This window comes from Pteronotus mesoamericanus, unplaced genomic scaffold (genome assembly GCF_021234165.1).
Source record: "Pteronotus mesoamericanus isolate MK-2021 breed Mesoamerican mustached bat unplaced genomic scaffold, CSHL_Meso_final scaffold_533, whole genome shotgun sequence".
Taxonomy (NCBI): Eukaryota; Metazoa; Chordata; class Mammalia; order Chiroptera; family Mormoopidae; genus Pteronotus; species Pteronotus mesoamericanus.
In genome coordinates, this window is record NW_026555320.1 from 1,561,597 (window position 1) to 1,576,156 (window position 14,560).

A 14,560-nucleotide genomic window follows, 5' to 3' on the forward strand; every position below is an offset into this window, starting at 1 on the left:
CCTATTTCTGATGCTCAATAATTTGACTTACTAGATCTTTTTATTCTTCCAATGTACTGAGCTTGACTCCTTTTGTAAATTCTGTTTAATCTCTCTGATATATTCTTTTCCCTTCTCATGTGTCTAAATTCTACTTATTTCTTCTCCAGGGAGGCTTTCTTTCCTTAACGACATTAGGTACCCTCTGTTCTATATTCCATAGCACTCCATATTTCCACTTTCATAATTGCTGTAGTTGTAACTGGTTTAATGTCTTTGTCCAGCTACAAGATAAGCCCTGGGCAGGCAGGCACGTGTCTGACTTTATCTCTAGTGTCTAGCTCTGATTATACCCAAACCCCACTCTACTTCATGAGTCTCTGTAGATGTGTGTGCTGAGTCCACTTTATGTCTCTGCTGTGGAAGAAGAACAGGAAATCCCAGATAGAATCCTCTTAGACTTTTAAAACTCAACACAGAAGTAGAGGCCTTCATGAGAAGTCCACAGGACCAGCCTTATTGTGTACTTCAGACACAGCCTGTTCTTTCATGCCCTCTTTGCCCTCAGTTGTGGTAAACCATCTCTGTCTTCCTTGAAATAATGTTGCCAGTTCTAGTTCATATGTCAGCGTTATATAAAGAGACATTTTTATATAAACTTTTATAATTTTGACAGTCCGAACACCAGAAACTCCACTATTTTTGTAACTCTTAGTAAGTCAAAAATTATAAAGTATTTTATTTAAACTGCAGCCTACACTCTTATATTGAACTGTGCCTGAAGAAAAATTGTTCGATATGACATTTAGAAGAAAAGACAGCCAGTGTATCCTTAGGTTTGTATTGCAGAGTTCTCTGACTACTCTCTAGGTCCTTGGCATGCAGGGGAGGCTGGTGGATCAGACTTAATGCATTAGCCTTGCCCTGAGGCCATTTGCTCATGCAACTTTTGATTTTATTAATTGACTTTTCATACAGATTATTGTATAATGGACAGAATGTACTAATTGACATGAGTATTCCTATCCACTTCTTAATTATTTTTATCATCATAAATAACCTTGATTATTCATCAATCACTTGAATGTTTATTAATATGTCAGTCTGTCTCGCTGTCACTTCTTGGAAAGCTGACAAATGGAGTTTGTGAACCTAGAGGTGTGGAAGCCAACCCCAATTCTTGCTGATGCAATCACGTTGCTAACCTGACAGGTTTTGTGTGAGTTATTAGATAGTCTCCCTAGACTACAGCTCTTTCTCATATTTCTGTTTACTGGGACAGTGATATCCCGTCCCCCACCTTTTTTTCCCCTGTGAGCAGGGCTCCCACTTTTCCAACCTTGAAGTGTTTTGCAATTAAATCAAGGAGAAGATTTGTGGATGTTGAATATGCACAGAGCTGAAGAGAGAGAGAGTGGAAGAGAGATTTGTCCAGGTGAGTGAGCAAGAGACAGCCAGTGGGAGAAACAGCAGGGCTTTGGAAATCATACAAGAGAAACTGAATGAAGCTCAGAAGATAAAACTACCTCCTCTTTTAGGGATTTTGGGGGCAGATGTGGTGAGCTTCTCTGGGGGTCAGCTTTCCCCTCATACTCATTTTCTCTCTCAGTTCCACCATATGCCCTTTTACATTCTCCTACTATCCTCCCTTCTTTGCATATAAACAGTCCATATGTTCTGTCTTGCCCTAATCATCAGCCTGTGGTTGTTGCTTTCCCTTTATCTCCATTTTTCTCTGGTTCTCTCTCTCTGGGTGTCTGTAGCTGTCCTTTCCATGGGATTCCTCACTAATGGTGATCGCCTTACTCTAATGCAGATTTCTTCCACCACTTGCAACTTCGAATTACTTGTCCCACTTGCTTTTATTGGTCCTTAATGAGACCTGCATCCTAGGTCCCAGAACTTCAGGGGCCTCTACTTTGGCCTACATAAGAGGTATTCATTCTGATGGTTTCTTTCAGGTTGGGTGAACAAGCCTGCTCCAGAACAAGATGTCTCTGAAATTGATTCACCAGAGACAGTAGGAAAGAGGCTCCAAGGGGATGAATCCCAGCATTCTGCATTCAATGACAAATATGCATGTGAGAGCATGAAGGAGAACTCTCCTGGAGATGTTCCTGGGCCATGCTTTTTCCAGGAAGGAGGTTTTGGGGGAATAACTTTCATCCACAAGGAAGCACCTCCTGAAATGATTAGCCAAGAATATAATTTTGAGAAAAGGTTGCTTTTGACCTCAAGCCTTGTTACGCATCTCAGGGTTTCTACAGAAGAGAGTTTACATCAGTGGGAGACAAGTGGCATACACACCAATGAGGTTTCAGACCAAAGTAAATGCTCAACCCTCTCCACACGGAAAAAGTCTTGGCAATGTAACGAATGTGGAAAACATTTTACTCAGAGCTCATCCCTTACCCAACATCAGAGAACTCATACTGGAGAGAGACCTTATGCATGTGAGGAATGTGGGAAAGCCTTTAGTCGTAGTTCATTCCTTGTTCAGCATCAAAGAATTCACACTGGAACGAAACCATACAGATGTGAGCAGTGTGGGAAAACATTTCGATGTCGATCATTTCTTACTCAGCATCAGAGAATCCACACTGGAGAGAAACCTTATAAATGTAACGAATGTGGGAATTCCTTCTGCAATCATTCACATCTCACCGAACATCAGAGAATTCACACTGGAGAGAAACCTTATAAATGTAATAGGTGTGGAAAGGCATTCAATCAGAACACACACCTCATTCATCATCAGAGAATTCACACTGGTGAGAAACCTTATTTATGCAATGAATGTGGCACCTCTTTTCGCAAACACTCAAATCTCACACAACATCAGAGAATTCACACAGGGGAGAAACCACACAAATGTGATGAATGTGGAAAAACTTTCCAAACAAAGGCAAACCTCTCTCAGCATCAAAGAATTCATACTGGAGAAAAACCCTATAAATGTAAGGAATGTGGCAAAGCTTTTTGTCAAAGTCCATCCCTTATTAAACACCTGCGAATTCATACTGGAGAGAAACCTTATAAATGTAAAGAATGTGGCAAAGCTTTTACTCAGAGTACACCACTCACTAAACATCAGAGAATTCATACAGGGGAGAGACCCTACAAATGCAGTGAATGTGGTAAAGCCTTCATTCAGAGCATTTGCCTTATTCGGCATCAGAGAAGTCACACTGGAGAGAAACCCTATAAGTGCAATGAATGTGGGAAGGGCTTCAATCAGAATACCTGCCTCACTCAGCATATGAGAATTCATACTGGAGAGAAACCCTATAAATGTCAAGAGTGTGGGAAAGCCTTTGCTCATAGCTCTTCTCTTACTGAACATCACAGAACTCACACTGGTGAGAAACTCTATAAATGTAGCGAGTGTGAGAAAACCTTCCGCAAGTATGCACATCTTAGTGAACATTATAGGATTCACACTGGTGAGAAGCCTTATGAATGCATTGAATGTGGAAAATTCTTCAGACATAGTTCAGTCCTTTTCAGACATCAGAAGCTTCACGGTAGTGAATGAACCTGGCATTAGGTTATGGCAGTTTCTCAAGAAATAGTGGTTAGGAATCTGGCTGAGGAGATGGGGGCAGGTAGAGTCCCTGGAGGGAAGGAGGATGGAGCCTTGAATGCTACATCAGAAGAATATTTCCAGAGATGTATGTGGGGGCTTGGAGAATGCAGAGCCTACTCCAGGTGGGCATCTGGGAGTACAAGGTAGAAGGGAAATTCCTGCTTTTCAGGTAAATCCTTGCTGCTTGCTACTCCGTTGTCCCCATATGACCTGTACCTTGAGGTGCCATGTGTTAAGTTAGCACTTGTATCTCCCTTACTACGTTCCTGCCGCACCTTCCCAAATTGTCACATATGTTCAGTGAACAGTAGGCCAAGGTGCTTGCCCAAACACTCACTGTGAGAGTGGCAGCAGCTCTGAGGTAGTGCCAGGAAGCCACCAGACGTCTGAGGCAGCTCTAGCCATGCTGCTGTGAGGAGACTGCTTAAGCTGTGAAGGGGCCCGTGGGGGGGATGAAAACAAGAGAAAGGCAATTCATTCTTGACAATGGGGGCGGTGGGACGGGTATGTGGCAAGGACTGGGCTGAACTCTACAGATAGGTCGGTAAAGAAAGCTTTCATCAGAATGGGGGGGGGGATCTTCCTGATCCTTTTGAGTTGGAGAAAGAGGAGGTAAAGAGAGACTTCTAGAATGATGCCAGTTTGTGGAAAGGGTATCCTGTTTGCTCAGAGGGCCCTGGAGAGGGAGGCCCAGCCTCTGACCTAGTGGGACAGTGGCTTCCCCAGGATGGAAATGGCCTGTGTGAGGCTGGCGGTCAAAAGAAGCCACGAGCAGGAAATCTGCATGTGATAGAGCAGGCCATCAATGTGCACCTGCCCTGGACGGAGGTGTACACCTGTCTCTCGTAAGTTTGGTTGGGTCTCAAGTTCACAGGGACTAGGGGAGAGGGCCCTACTAAAAATAACTGTCCAAACAAAATAGGACTCTGGTGTTTTTTTTGTTTGTGTTTTTTGTTGTTTGTTTCCTTTAGGGAGGCAACAGCATTAATGAAGGAAGGAGACAGTCTTTTGAGTTGGCTGGAGTTGGGGGCTGCTGCGCCAGCCTAAGAAAACATTGGTTACTGTAGCTGGGAGAGCCTGTTTCATTATGCCACTGGTGGCTATAACAGATTTGTTACATCTTAGGTGTTTCTTTTTTTTATTAGGCCTGTCTTATTTCTGGGTACCTACCTTTACCTGCAGGTTGAGAATATCTAGAGAAACATTTCCTATGGGCTAAATTTGGAAAGTATTCTAGAGAGGATTACCTGAAAATCAAGATATGATGGGTTGCCACTGACCTAAGGTATTTTATTGAGAGAAAGGGGATGTTTCTTATCTTTACTCCCTTTCATGTTCTTAACTGCTATCCAGAGATGCTGCTCCAGAAGATTGAGGATAGCCTTCGATAGGAAATCATTGCTCTGAAGCTTAATACAGCTTTTAAAATATAGCTATTAAAAACAATGAAAGTAAGTTGATTCTGAAATGGTGATTATTTGGAACTCAGTGTTGACTTTTTTCAGGAGCACCTGTCTTCTAAGCAATACTTTGAGCCATTAATTACCATTAATAGGAATGTGGAAGAAATACACTTTTCTCTCTCCAGCTGTGAAGATATGTTCTCAAAACTTGGCACAGGGCAACGTGTAATTGAGTAAATTAAAACTGTATGGGCAGATATAACCGTATGAGAACTTTATATTTTATGCTTATAAAAATGTAGTGTATAGAAAGCAAACATCAATGTATTTCCACTTTGCAAGTATGAAAAATAATGCTACAGAATTTGTTACTGGCACATAGTAAATGTTCAATAAATATTTATTAATGTATTTTAAACAATCTTTGCACACCAGAAACTTCAGGAAATTCCTGATGTGTAGGTATTTAGCATAATATTTATATACTCCTCTTTTTGGAGTCCTGAATAGAGATTAGAGAAGATAAGCATTATTTCTTAAGGAAGAAATGTTAGAACACGGGTGAGAGATGTCTTGAGTTCTTGTTAGAAAGATTTTACAAAATGGAATGGGCACAACTTTTCAATTTTTAATGATCAGGATTAAAGTCTGGTATTATTTTCACTCCTGAGGAAACGGGGAGGAAAGAAACTCATCATCTTTCCATTATCCTCATTCCATAGTCTCATATTTGCAAATATCTGTTCATAATTTTCTCTCCGTTGCCATCCCAGAATGTGCACAGTCACTCCAGCTTGGCCCCAGACCTAGGAATCTCCTTCCTCTCAGCCTTTCCTCTGTCTGAGTTTTCCTGCCCAGTCAGCTGCTGTGTCCTGTTGACATTATCTTCTAAATCTTGAAACTCTTCACCACTATCACTTTAGTGCAGCTCTCCCATTCATTTCCTAGACTGTTTTTTCTCTTTTTCTAACCAGTCTAAGTTTCTTGCCCCCCAGGCCATCTTTCACATTTCTTCTTGATGGTCTTTGTAGGACAACTATAGAAACTATGTTGTTCTCTCTCAGAATAAGTATCCCCTTAAAGAGGCGCTGGAGGCCCCTCATTTGGCCCACATCATCTTTGACCTCAACTAAAATACTGAGACATTCCTCCATGCCAATGTGTGACTCAGGTCTACAGTTACCAGCAGAAAGGAGGAATGGTGAATACATGAGTGTGTCCATGAGTTGTTTGCAAGGAACAATCATTCCAAACCTTTCTGCAAGATACGGAGTATGTGGTTGTATTAAGCAGAGGATCCCATAAGAATTATGTTGTAACAATTTTTTTTTTTGTTTTGCTCCAAATTAGGCATTCAAATGTCCTACCACAGTTTAACAAAATCCTCTCAGATATGTTGATGTCAGAATAGGAAGAGGGAGGTGCATGCAGATGTAGAACCATAGCTGTGTCAACAGGACTATCCATGAAATCAGCAGGAGCTCAACAACGATGCTGGCCCCACAAGAAAGCAGCTGAGCTTAGAATTCCCAATGTGAAAGCATTTTCTGAGCTCATGGCTTTCCCCACGCTCTGGAAGGATAGGGAACTGAAATGTGTTGCTTATTCACAATGTGTTGAAATTTAATTAGTGGTTTCAGAAGGACACAGGAGATGAACCACGTTAGATCCTCAAAACAACAAAAGGGAAAACGTGGTTGGACTTGCCAAGGTCACACAACTTGTAAGTGTTAAGTGAAATTGAAACTTCGGTGTTCTTTCTATCACTTTTGCTTCAGATTTCTCTCTTGGTTTTACCTCTGTTCCATGATGCTTTATTGTGTCTATTATATGACACATATTGACCACTTAAGGCTCCAACCTTGCCCTGTTCCTGAGGATTGGAGGGCTCACTTTAGATCAAGAACAAATTTGGCCCTCAAAATCAGACCTCCTTGCATGTAAGGGTGAGAAATAAGTCGACTTTTCTCTATGACTGCACTTCCCTTCCAACATGATGCAGACATGTGGCCTTCATCCCTCCCATTCATTCTCTACCTTTCAATGAGAGAAGCTCAGCCCAGGTGCTGTTAAGCCCATTTTGGTGCTCTGCCCAGGGTGCCTCCCCCGCATCCCCAGGGTTAGCTTCCACACCTTCAAGCCTGCTGATTTAGAGATTCTTCAAGGCCTGTTGGAAAATTCGAATAGGTCTAGGTACTCTGGCCTGCGAGATACTAGGGCTGCGGGGAAGAACTTGGTATCTGATTCCCAAATGCTGAGACTGACCCTGGTAAAAAGGAAGCTCACCGTTCCATAGGCAGCTGATAGTTGGACAATGGGTGCTCTTTATTTAAGGATTTATTTTTAGAGTAGGAATGGAGGGAGAAAGAAGGAGAGAAACATCCATGTAAGGGAGAGTAACTGATCAGTTGCCTCTAGTAAGCGCCCAAAATGGGGACTGAATCTTTAACCCAGGCAGGTGCTGTCCCTGGGAATTGAACTGGTGACCTTTCACTTTTGGGGGCTGATGCCTGACCAACAGAGGCACGTAGGTCAGGGCAAGGGTGCTCTTTTAGATGAAGATGGTTATCCTGCGGCGTCTGCACACCTGATTTAAGCTCCTCAGTGAAGGACTCCATTGTGGGAAAAAGTCACATCTGGAGAATTGAGCAGGTAACGTGTGCTGCGTCTCATTCATTTATTCAAGTGTTTACTCACTGCCCGCTACTGCACAATAGGGATATGATGCTAAGCAGACAGCCCGATTTCCCATAGTTTGCAGATTGTTAGGAATGTTTGAAAATAGATCAGGTGCCCTGCTACCTTCGCCTTTATCCTTGGAATATATACCTGTTTAGGATGAGCCTTTATGTGCAAATGTTTCCTGAATGAAGACCAGCAAGATCTGGAGTTTTGCAAAGCGGGACAGGAGTGCTAACTTGAGGGCAGGGAGGGTCGCAGAAGCCAACGCAGAACAAGAACTGGCTGGAGCTGGGGGTTGAGGAGCTCAGAAGGAACGAACATTTCCTGAACCTTTTTTTAAGCACCAGAAATTGTTGGTAATGTACAGGGCATTAAGCGCATTTAATCCCCACAATGACCTCGTGAAACTCGTTACCCTCACTGTTTTGCGAGGAGACTTGTATAGAGGTAAGGGGCCCAAGTCGACACACTAAGGACCTGGGACGTAGGCCTGAGGCGGAGCTCCGCTCTGTCTGCCAGTTGTTGAGCAGAGACCCCAAGGTGGCAGGGCGCTCGGGTGCCGGCGGCTGAGCATACGAGCGAGGGAGGTGGGAACCAGCTTTCCGACAGCCTCGGAAGCCCTGCAAGCGACAGTGCCCTGGGGCAGAGGCCGCAGGGAGACCAATGCCGGGTGCAGGACGGACCAGCCCGGGGTGGGAGCTGCCCGTGGCAGGCCTCACTCGCACTTCCGCCCATTTCCGTGTCCCGAAGAGCGCCCCTCAGGAGAGTTTTGCGGGCCGGCCTAGGAGGAACCACCGAGACGAAAGGAGGCGCCCCAGCCTCCTTAGGGCAGCTGGCAGCCGCTACCGCCCCACTGCGCGGGCTGTGACGTGGGGCCGGCCCGGAACTTGGCTCCAGCGGAGGGCCTCGGGCGCCCCCTTGGAGCGGCTTCCAGTGGACCCCTCCTCCTGCGGAGGGAGCAGAGTCCTTTGGGGCGGAGGCCAGGGACCAGGGACTGGGGCGGCTCCCCGGGGAGGGAAGCGAGGACACTGTTCGAGGTCTCTGGCCTGGGAGTGGGGAGGCCTGGGCTCCGTTTGCACATTCTCAACCGGGCAGGCGAACCACTCTGGGTGCGATCTCGTTTTCTTCGCTGCTTCACAACGTTGTGCGTGTTGCATGCGAATGCCATGTGTGAGTTAGCGTCTTCCTTTCATTAAGTTTTTATGCTCTAAAAGAAACAGGATAGGTATGAAGACATATAGACTCAGTAATGATTTAACAGCAAGTAGCATTTATTGAATGCTTACCTGACAGCATTCTTCATTCATGCATCGTCACAACCGTGTGAAGTACTTATTACCGCCACTTGAGGTTTGAAAACACTGCAGCACAGGAGGGTTAAGTACCTTACGCAATTTCACATAGCTAATGCCTGGGGCGCTGGGGTTAAGACCCAGGGGGTGCTGGCCCCAGAGCCCACACCACGCTTGTCTTCAGGCTCGGAAGAGGAAGATAGGAATCAGAGTGTTCAAACACAGGATGGAAAGCCCCACCGTGGAGACGTGACATTCTTTCAGAACACTGTGGCGCAAGTACCTTGAAACGTGAAAAGTTTTCACGAGGAAGCGGGGAGAGTGGTTCACGTTTGACCTGAATGTTAGAATTTGACTAAGAGTCTGAAAGTGGTTTGTGCAGGATCAAGTAAGAGGTTCCACCGGACCGGGCTGGATTAGACTGGAAGCCAGGTCCACACCTTTTAACACAGCGCTCCTTCCTTTCTGTTCAGAGAGAAGGGTTCTTAAAACCTTCCCTCTCAGGAGGGGTCCTTAACATCTTCCAACATATTCCCGTGTCCTTTTCGAAGTTTCTGCTTCACACAGAGGCAGTCTGACTTTGCTGCAATCCCTCCACCTCTGATTGTGAGAAAATAAGTGGTGGGGAGTTTCCCTGCTGTTAACTCAGCCCATTCTCTAAAGAGGTGATCTCCTTTCTTGAGGCGTAGTAATTGCTCAGTTTGTACCTTTCAAATAAAATAGTGGTATATCCAGCGTCAATTAAAGATGGACTGGAAAGTCTTGATTTGAGATTTTTGGTCTTTTTCCATCTGTTTTTTAGAAGCAAAGAATCACAATGTTGGTAGTAGAAGAAGCTTTAAATGTCTAGTTTTTCCATTTATTTTCACAGATAAGGAAAAAATCTGTTGAAATTGAGCGACTTGCCTCAATTTCAGGTCATTGAACAAGTTAGTGGTAGAGACTAGAATCCAGACCTCTTGGCTCAGTCTAGGGCTTGTCTCACTGCCCTCTACTGTGGCTTTACTTTCTGACTTTTGCAGTCAGTGGCTTCTCTGCTAGATTGGGGTGGGGGTGGCGGTGTCTTTGGGCTCCACCATCATCTCCTGTGGAAGAGTATTTACCCAAGGGTGCTTAGTTCTTAGGAGGACCTACCCTATTTCTTTGTGACTGTCACATCTCTCTGAAGTCTACCCACTGACCTTTTTGTTCTTAATGATAATCTTCTAGAACAATGATATTCTTTTATTCAGACTTAAAATAGTCATTTGGGCCCTGGCTGGTACAGCTCAGTGGATTGAGTGCTGGCCTGCAAACCAGAAGGTTTCCCATTCAACTCCCAGTCAGGGCATGTGCCTGGGTTGCAGGCTAGGTCCCCTGTTGCGGGGTGTGCAAGAGGCAACTGACCTATGTTTCTCTCACGCATCAATGTTTCTTTCCCTCTATTTCTCCCTCCCTTCCCCTGTCTCTGAAAATAAATAAAATCTTTTTTAAAATAGTCATTTAGTTAGGGATGGGATATTCCTGGGTTCCCCTGAATCCAGAGTATGAAGTCAGCTGACAATTTATGGGTGCTCTTTCTTCTCCCTCTCTGACTCAGATTCTTGTCCTTTCTTAAGAGAAGACCACAAACCAGTGTCACTTGTGTTCCTAACAGCTTTTCTCTGGGTAAATGAAATTGAGCTAGAGAGCCCAGGATGGGTTGTTAAGTGGTGGCAGGCCCACATTGAGGCCCACAGTGACCATTGTAGCTAGTAGACCCTTCAGACTGAAAACACAAACCATCCAGAAATGGAACCATCTTATTCAAATCAGAGTTAGAATGGCCTATTGTGGAAGAAGGCTGTAGAGTAATTGGTTATAGGACAGATCATAGGGTGCACTAGCTTTTTAATCATATGTTCTTAAATTGTAGCAAAACTAGCTACTTCCTCTGCAGTCATCTGGTGGGACACCTTGAAGCTACTCACTGAGCTGCTAAGTATGGCTTAATGATGTGGTGGTCAGATCTGGGAAAACTGATGATAAATTATTGGAAGATCTATTGAAAGAGAGCTGTTTCCTTAGAGAATATGCAGTGAACTCCTAGCCCTGTTTGGAACATGAGCATAAGTAATCACAACTGCCATTGTCATTGGTCATCAGAAAGCAGCAGAGCCCGGGAATCTGTTAAACTCAGGAAGAACAGGATTGGGTAAATTGGATTTTTAGATTATGAGAATTGTGACTAGGTCATGACTCTTTATATTCTGAAGAACTCAATCTAGTCTAATATGTACACATGTGTCTACATATGTGTATATGCATTGAGAGATGTCTAAGAGAAAGTTCTTCAAAATACGAGCTATTTTCTTTGATAGGGTTTCAAGTAATTTCATTTTTATTTTTTTATTATTTATTTATTAAAAAGACTTTATGTATGTATTTAAAGAGAAGAGAAAGGAGGACAAAAGAGAAGAAACATCGATGTGAGGGAGAAACGTTGATTGGTTACTTCCCCCACATGCCCCAGCCAGGGGTCAGGCCTGCAACCCAGGCATGTGTCCTGACTAGGAGTCAAACTAGCAACGTTTTTCTTTATGGGATGACACCCAACCTACTGAGTCACAGTGGCCAGGGCAGTAATTTCATTTTTAGAGTGACTTTTCTAGAATAAGCATGCATTCTTTGTATTATAAAAAAATCTTTTTTATTTTGGGACAATCAAAAATAAAGGAAATAAAAGTGTGGTTTGAGTTTTGGTTTTACGTTACCCATTTAAATCACTTGAAGTTCATTTTTATGTGTCCATAGTGGAAGTTTATACAGCAGATAGACAGGTTCAGGCGAAATAGTCAATACGTTTAAGAACCAGTGCGGGACAGGACTGCCAATCAGATCAGTCTCTGACGGTAAACAATTTGTGCAGCTGCACCGGTGTGTCCCAGTTGATTCTCAGCCCAGGAGATCCGTATGTACTAACATGAGATGATCTCTAGGACACATTCGCAGTGAAAAATGGGCAAATTGCATGGCAGCACCTATAGAATGTTTCATTTATGTAGAGAATCAAATGCTTTGTGTTGTGTTGGAAATATGTAGAAAAAAAAACTCAAAGAATATACTCCAAACTTAATGATAATCTCTGGGAAGGAAATGGGTTTAGGTAGGGTGGGGTAGTGATGGTTATAAAAATATCATTTCATCCCATGTACTTCCATATTATCTAAACATTTTTAAGTGAGGATATGTTTCTGTGTAACATAATTAGAAAACTAAAATGAAAAGTAGCCTCAGAATTAGAATGTGTCATTATCTCCAGCGTCATCCTGGGAAAAGGTTGCTTTGGCGTGTGGTAACTGAATAGCCACTCTCTGATTTGGTGCGCCAGGATTTCAAAGTTTGATGCCATTAGGATTATCTAAGTATTTCAGTCTCACTTTCATTCTGTGCTTCCCAGAGTGTTTTGGTGACAATGATTTGGTTCCCACACAGTTTTCCTGTATGGGAGTCAATCACTATACAGAATTTTTTACATTTCCCAAGACCTGTCACTATGTAATCTCTTTCTCCCTTTCCACCTCTCCTGGTCTCCCTCAGGTCACTGTGATCTCCTTTCTCTATTATTGAAAAGAGGATAAAAGTCAACGCACCACTTGTAGGTCCTTGTTCTGCACAGAGAACGTTTTCCTTTTTAAATTTTTTTTTTCAGGCAGGAAGACCAACCCAAGTGACACAGTGTACATGACCTGAGAAAGGTGTGGTGAGGCAGGGAGCCTGCTCATCAGGGTTCACATCTGGAGAAACTGAAGACGCATTCTGAGCAAAGCATAGGAGGGGGAGTCCTGCGGGAGAGGTGGAGAGGACGACGCATGCAAAAGTACACACAGCTCTGTCCCAGAACAGTGTTACTCTAAGGATAATCATCTTTTGAGAAAGTACCTTGCAACAATCATGAATTTGCGAGAAAGTTTCTTCTAAACCTGAACCTACTGGACATCTCCCCCCCGCCCCCTTATTTTTTAAGTAGCATGAGTTCTTGCCAGATCCCTCTGCAAATGAAACATCAGAGACTTAACATGCAGAAGAAATCTTCAAAGTGCAGTGAGTGTGGGAAACTCTTTACTCAGACATCATCTCTTACTCAGCATCAGAGGATTCACACAGGACAGAAGCCCTATGTATGTGGTGAATGTGGAACTCGTTTCCGCAAACAGTCAAATCTTACTCAACATCTGAGGATTCATACAGGAGAGAAACCTTATAAATGTGAGGAATGTGAGAAAGCCTTTCAAACAAAAGCAATTCTTGTCCAACATCTGAGAATTCACACTGGAGAGAAACCCTATAAATGCAGTGAGTGTGGCAAAGCCTTTTGTCAGAGTCCCTCCCTTATTAAACACCTGCGGATCCACACTGGAGAAAAACCATATAAATGTACAGAATGTGGCAAAGCCTTCAGTCAGAGCATATGCCTTACTCGTCATCAGAGAAGTCATTCTGGAAATAAACCTTATAAGTGCAATGAATGTGGGAAGGCCTTTAATCAGAGTGCATGCCTTATTCAGCATCAGATAATTCATTCAGGAGAGAAGCCTTACACATGTAATAAATGTGATAAAGCCTTCACTCAGAACTCTACCCTTGTTGACCACCAGAGAACTCACACTGGAGAGAAACTTTATAAGTGTAGCGTGTGTGAAAAACCCTTCCGCAAGCAAGCACACCTTAGTGAACATTACAGAATTCATACTGGAGAAAGACCTTATGAATGTGTTGAGTGTGAGAAATCCTTTAGGCACCATTCAGCACTTGTTCGACACCAGAAGCTTCATGTTGGAGAGTAAAACTTGGGATATAACCAGTGAGGAAAGACTTGTGTGAAAATCACATTTTCCCCTAAATTCTTAAAAGTTTAAGACTCAGTCCACTGTTGGGATGAATGTTTTGTATGTTGAGCAAGAGGCAGTGTGTCCTTAAAGTTAAGAAAACAGACTCAGTACCAGATAGCTTTGAGTCTGCCACTTACTAGGTATGGGACCTTACCCTCTCTGAGCCTATTTTCCCCACCACCGACCCTCCATCCCCGAAGAGTAATGAGGATACTTGCTAGGGTCGTCTTGAGAATAAGTTGAGCTGTGCATAATAAATAACTGCCATTCATTGGTTGAGTTATAAATGTGACTATTAAAAACAAAGTTCAGCATTAGTTTTTTTTGGTTCTCAATGTATTTTTTTTCTCAGATTCTTGACATTCCTGTGCCATGGCCACATCCTAGGATTTTGGCCTCTTCAGTCCCAGACACGGGGTGCCCTTGGTAAGCCCATCCTTGGAAAGGGCATCAGCAAGGCCCTAGAGAGATGTTGGGCTTTGGAAGTGATGTGCCCTTCTCAGTGCACACCATCAGGTCATGATGTCAGGATGACTTCTTACTGGTAACGGTACCTTTGACCATTTAGATAAGGGGGCATCTCTCCGGTTTCTCCACTGTGAAGCTACTAATTTTCCTTTTGGAATAAGTATCTTGAGAAGATACTTTGAGACTGTAAATATTCTACTTTTCAATATTTTTGCTTGCTAAATTTTGACTTTTTTTTTTTTTTTTGGCATTTTTTGATGAATCTATCCAATATCACTTATGTATTAGTTTCCTATGGCT

General features: G+C 43.3%; 1 protein-coding gene across 1 annotated transcript; it reads left to right on the top strand.

The window, feature by feature from the left end:
- The first annotated feature begins 1,182 nt into the window (after nt 1–1,182).
- On the top strand, nt 1,183–12,820 carry ZNF502 (zinc finger protein 502). The gene is made up of 3 exons (XM_054594517.1): nt 1,183–1,414; nt 1,941–3,734; nt 12,501–12,820. The coding sequence occupies exons 1-2, from the start codon at nt 1,360–1,362 to the stop codon at nt 3,512–3,514; spliced, it is 1,629 nt and encodes a 542-aa protein (XP_054450492.1). The 5' UTR covers nt 1,183–1,359; the 3' UTR covers nt 3,515–3,734; nt 12,501–12,820.
- The last annotated feature ends 1,740 nt before the right edge of the window (nt 12,821–14,560 follow it).

Excerpts from the sequence above, each read along its gene's own strand:
- ZNF502 (XM_054594517.1), top strand. The coding sequence starts at position 1,360 with ATGTTGAATATGCACAGAGCTGAAGAGAGAGAGAGTGGAAGAGAGATT. Across the intron at positions 1,415-1,940 it reads TGGAAGAGAGATTTGTCCAG|GTTGGGTGAACAAGCCTGCT; the intron begins GTGAGTGAGCAA and ends GGTTTCTTTCAG.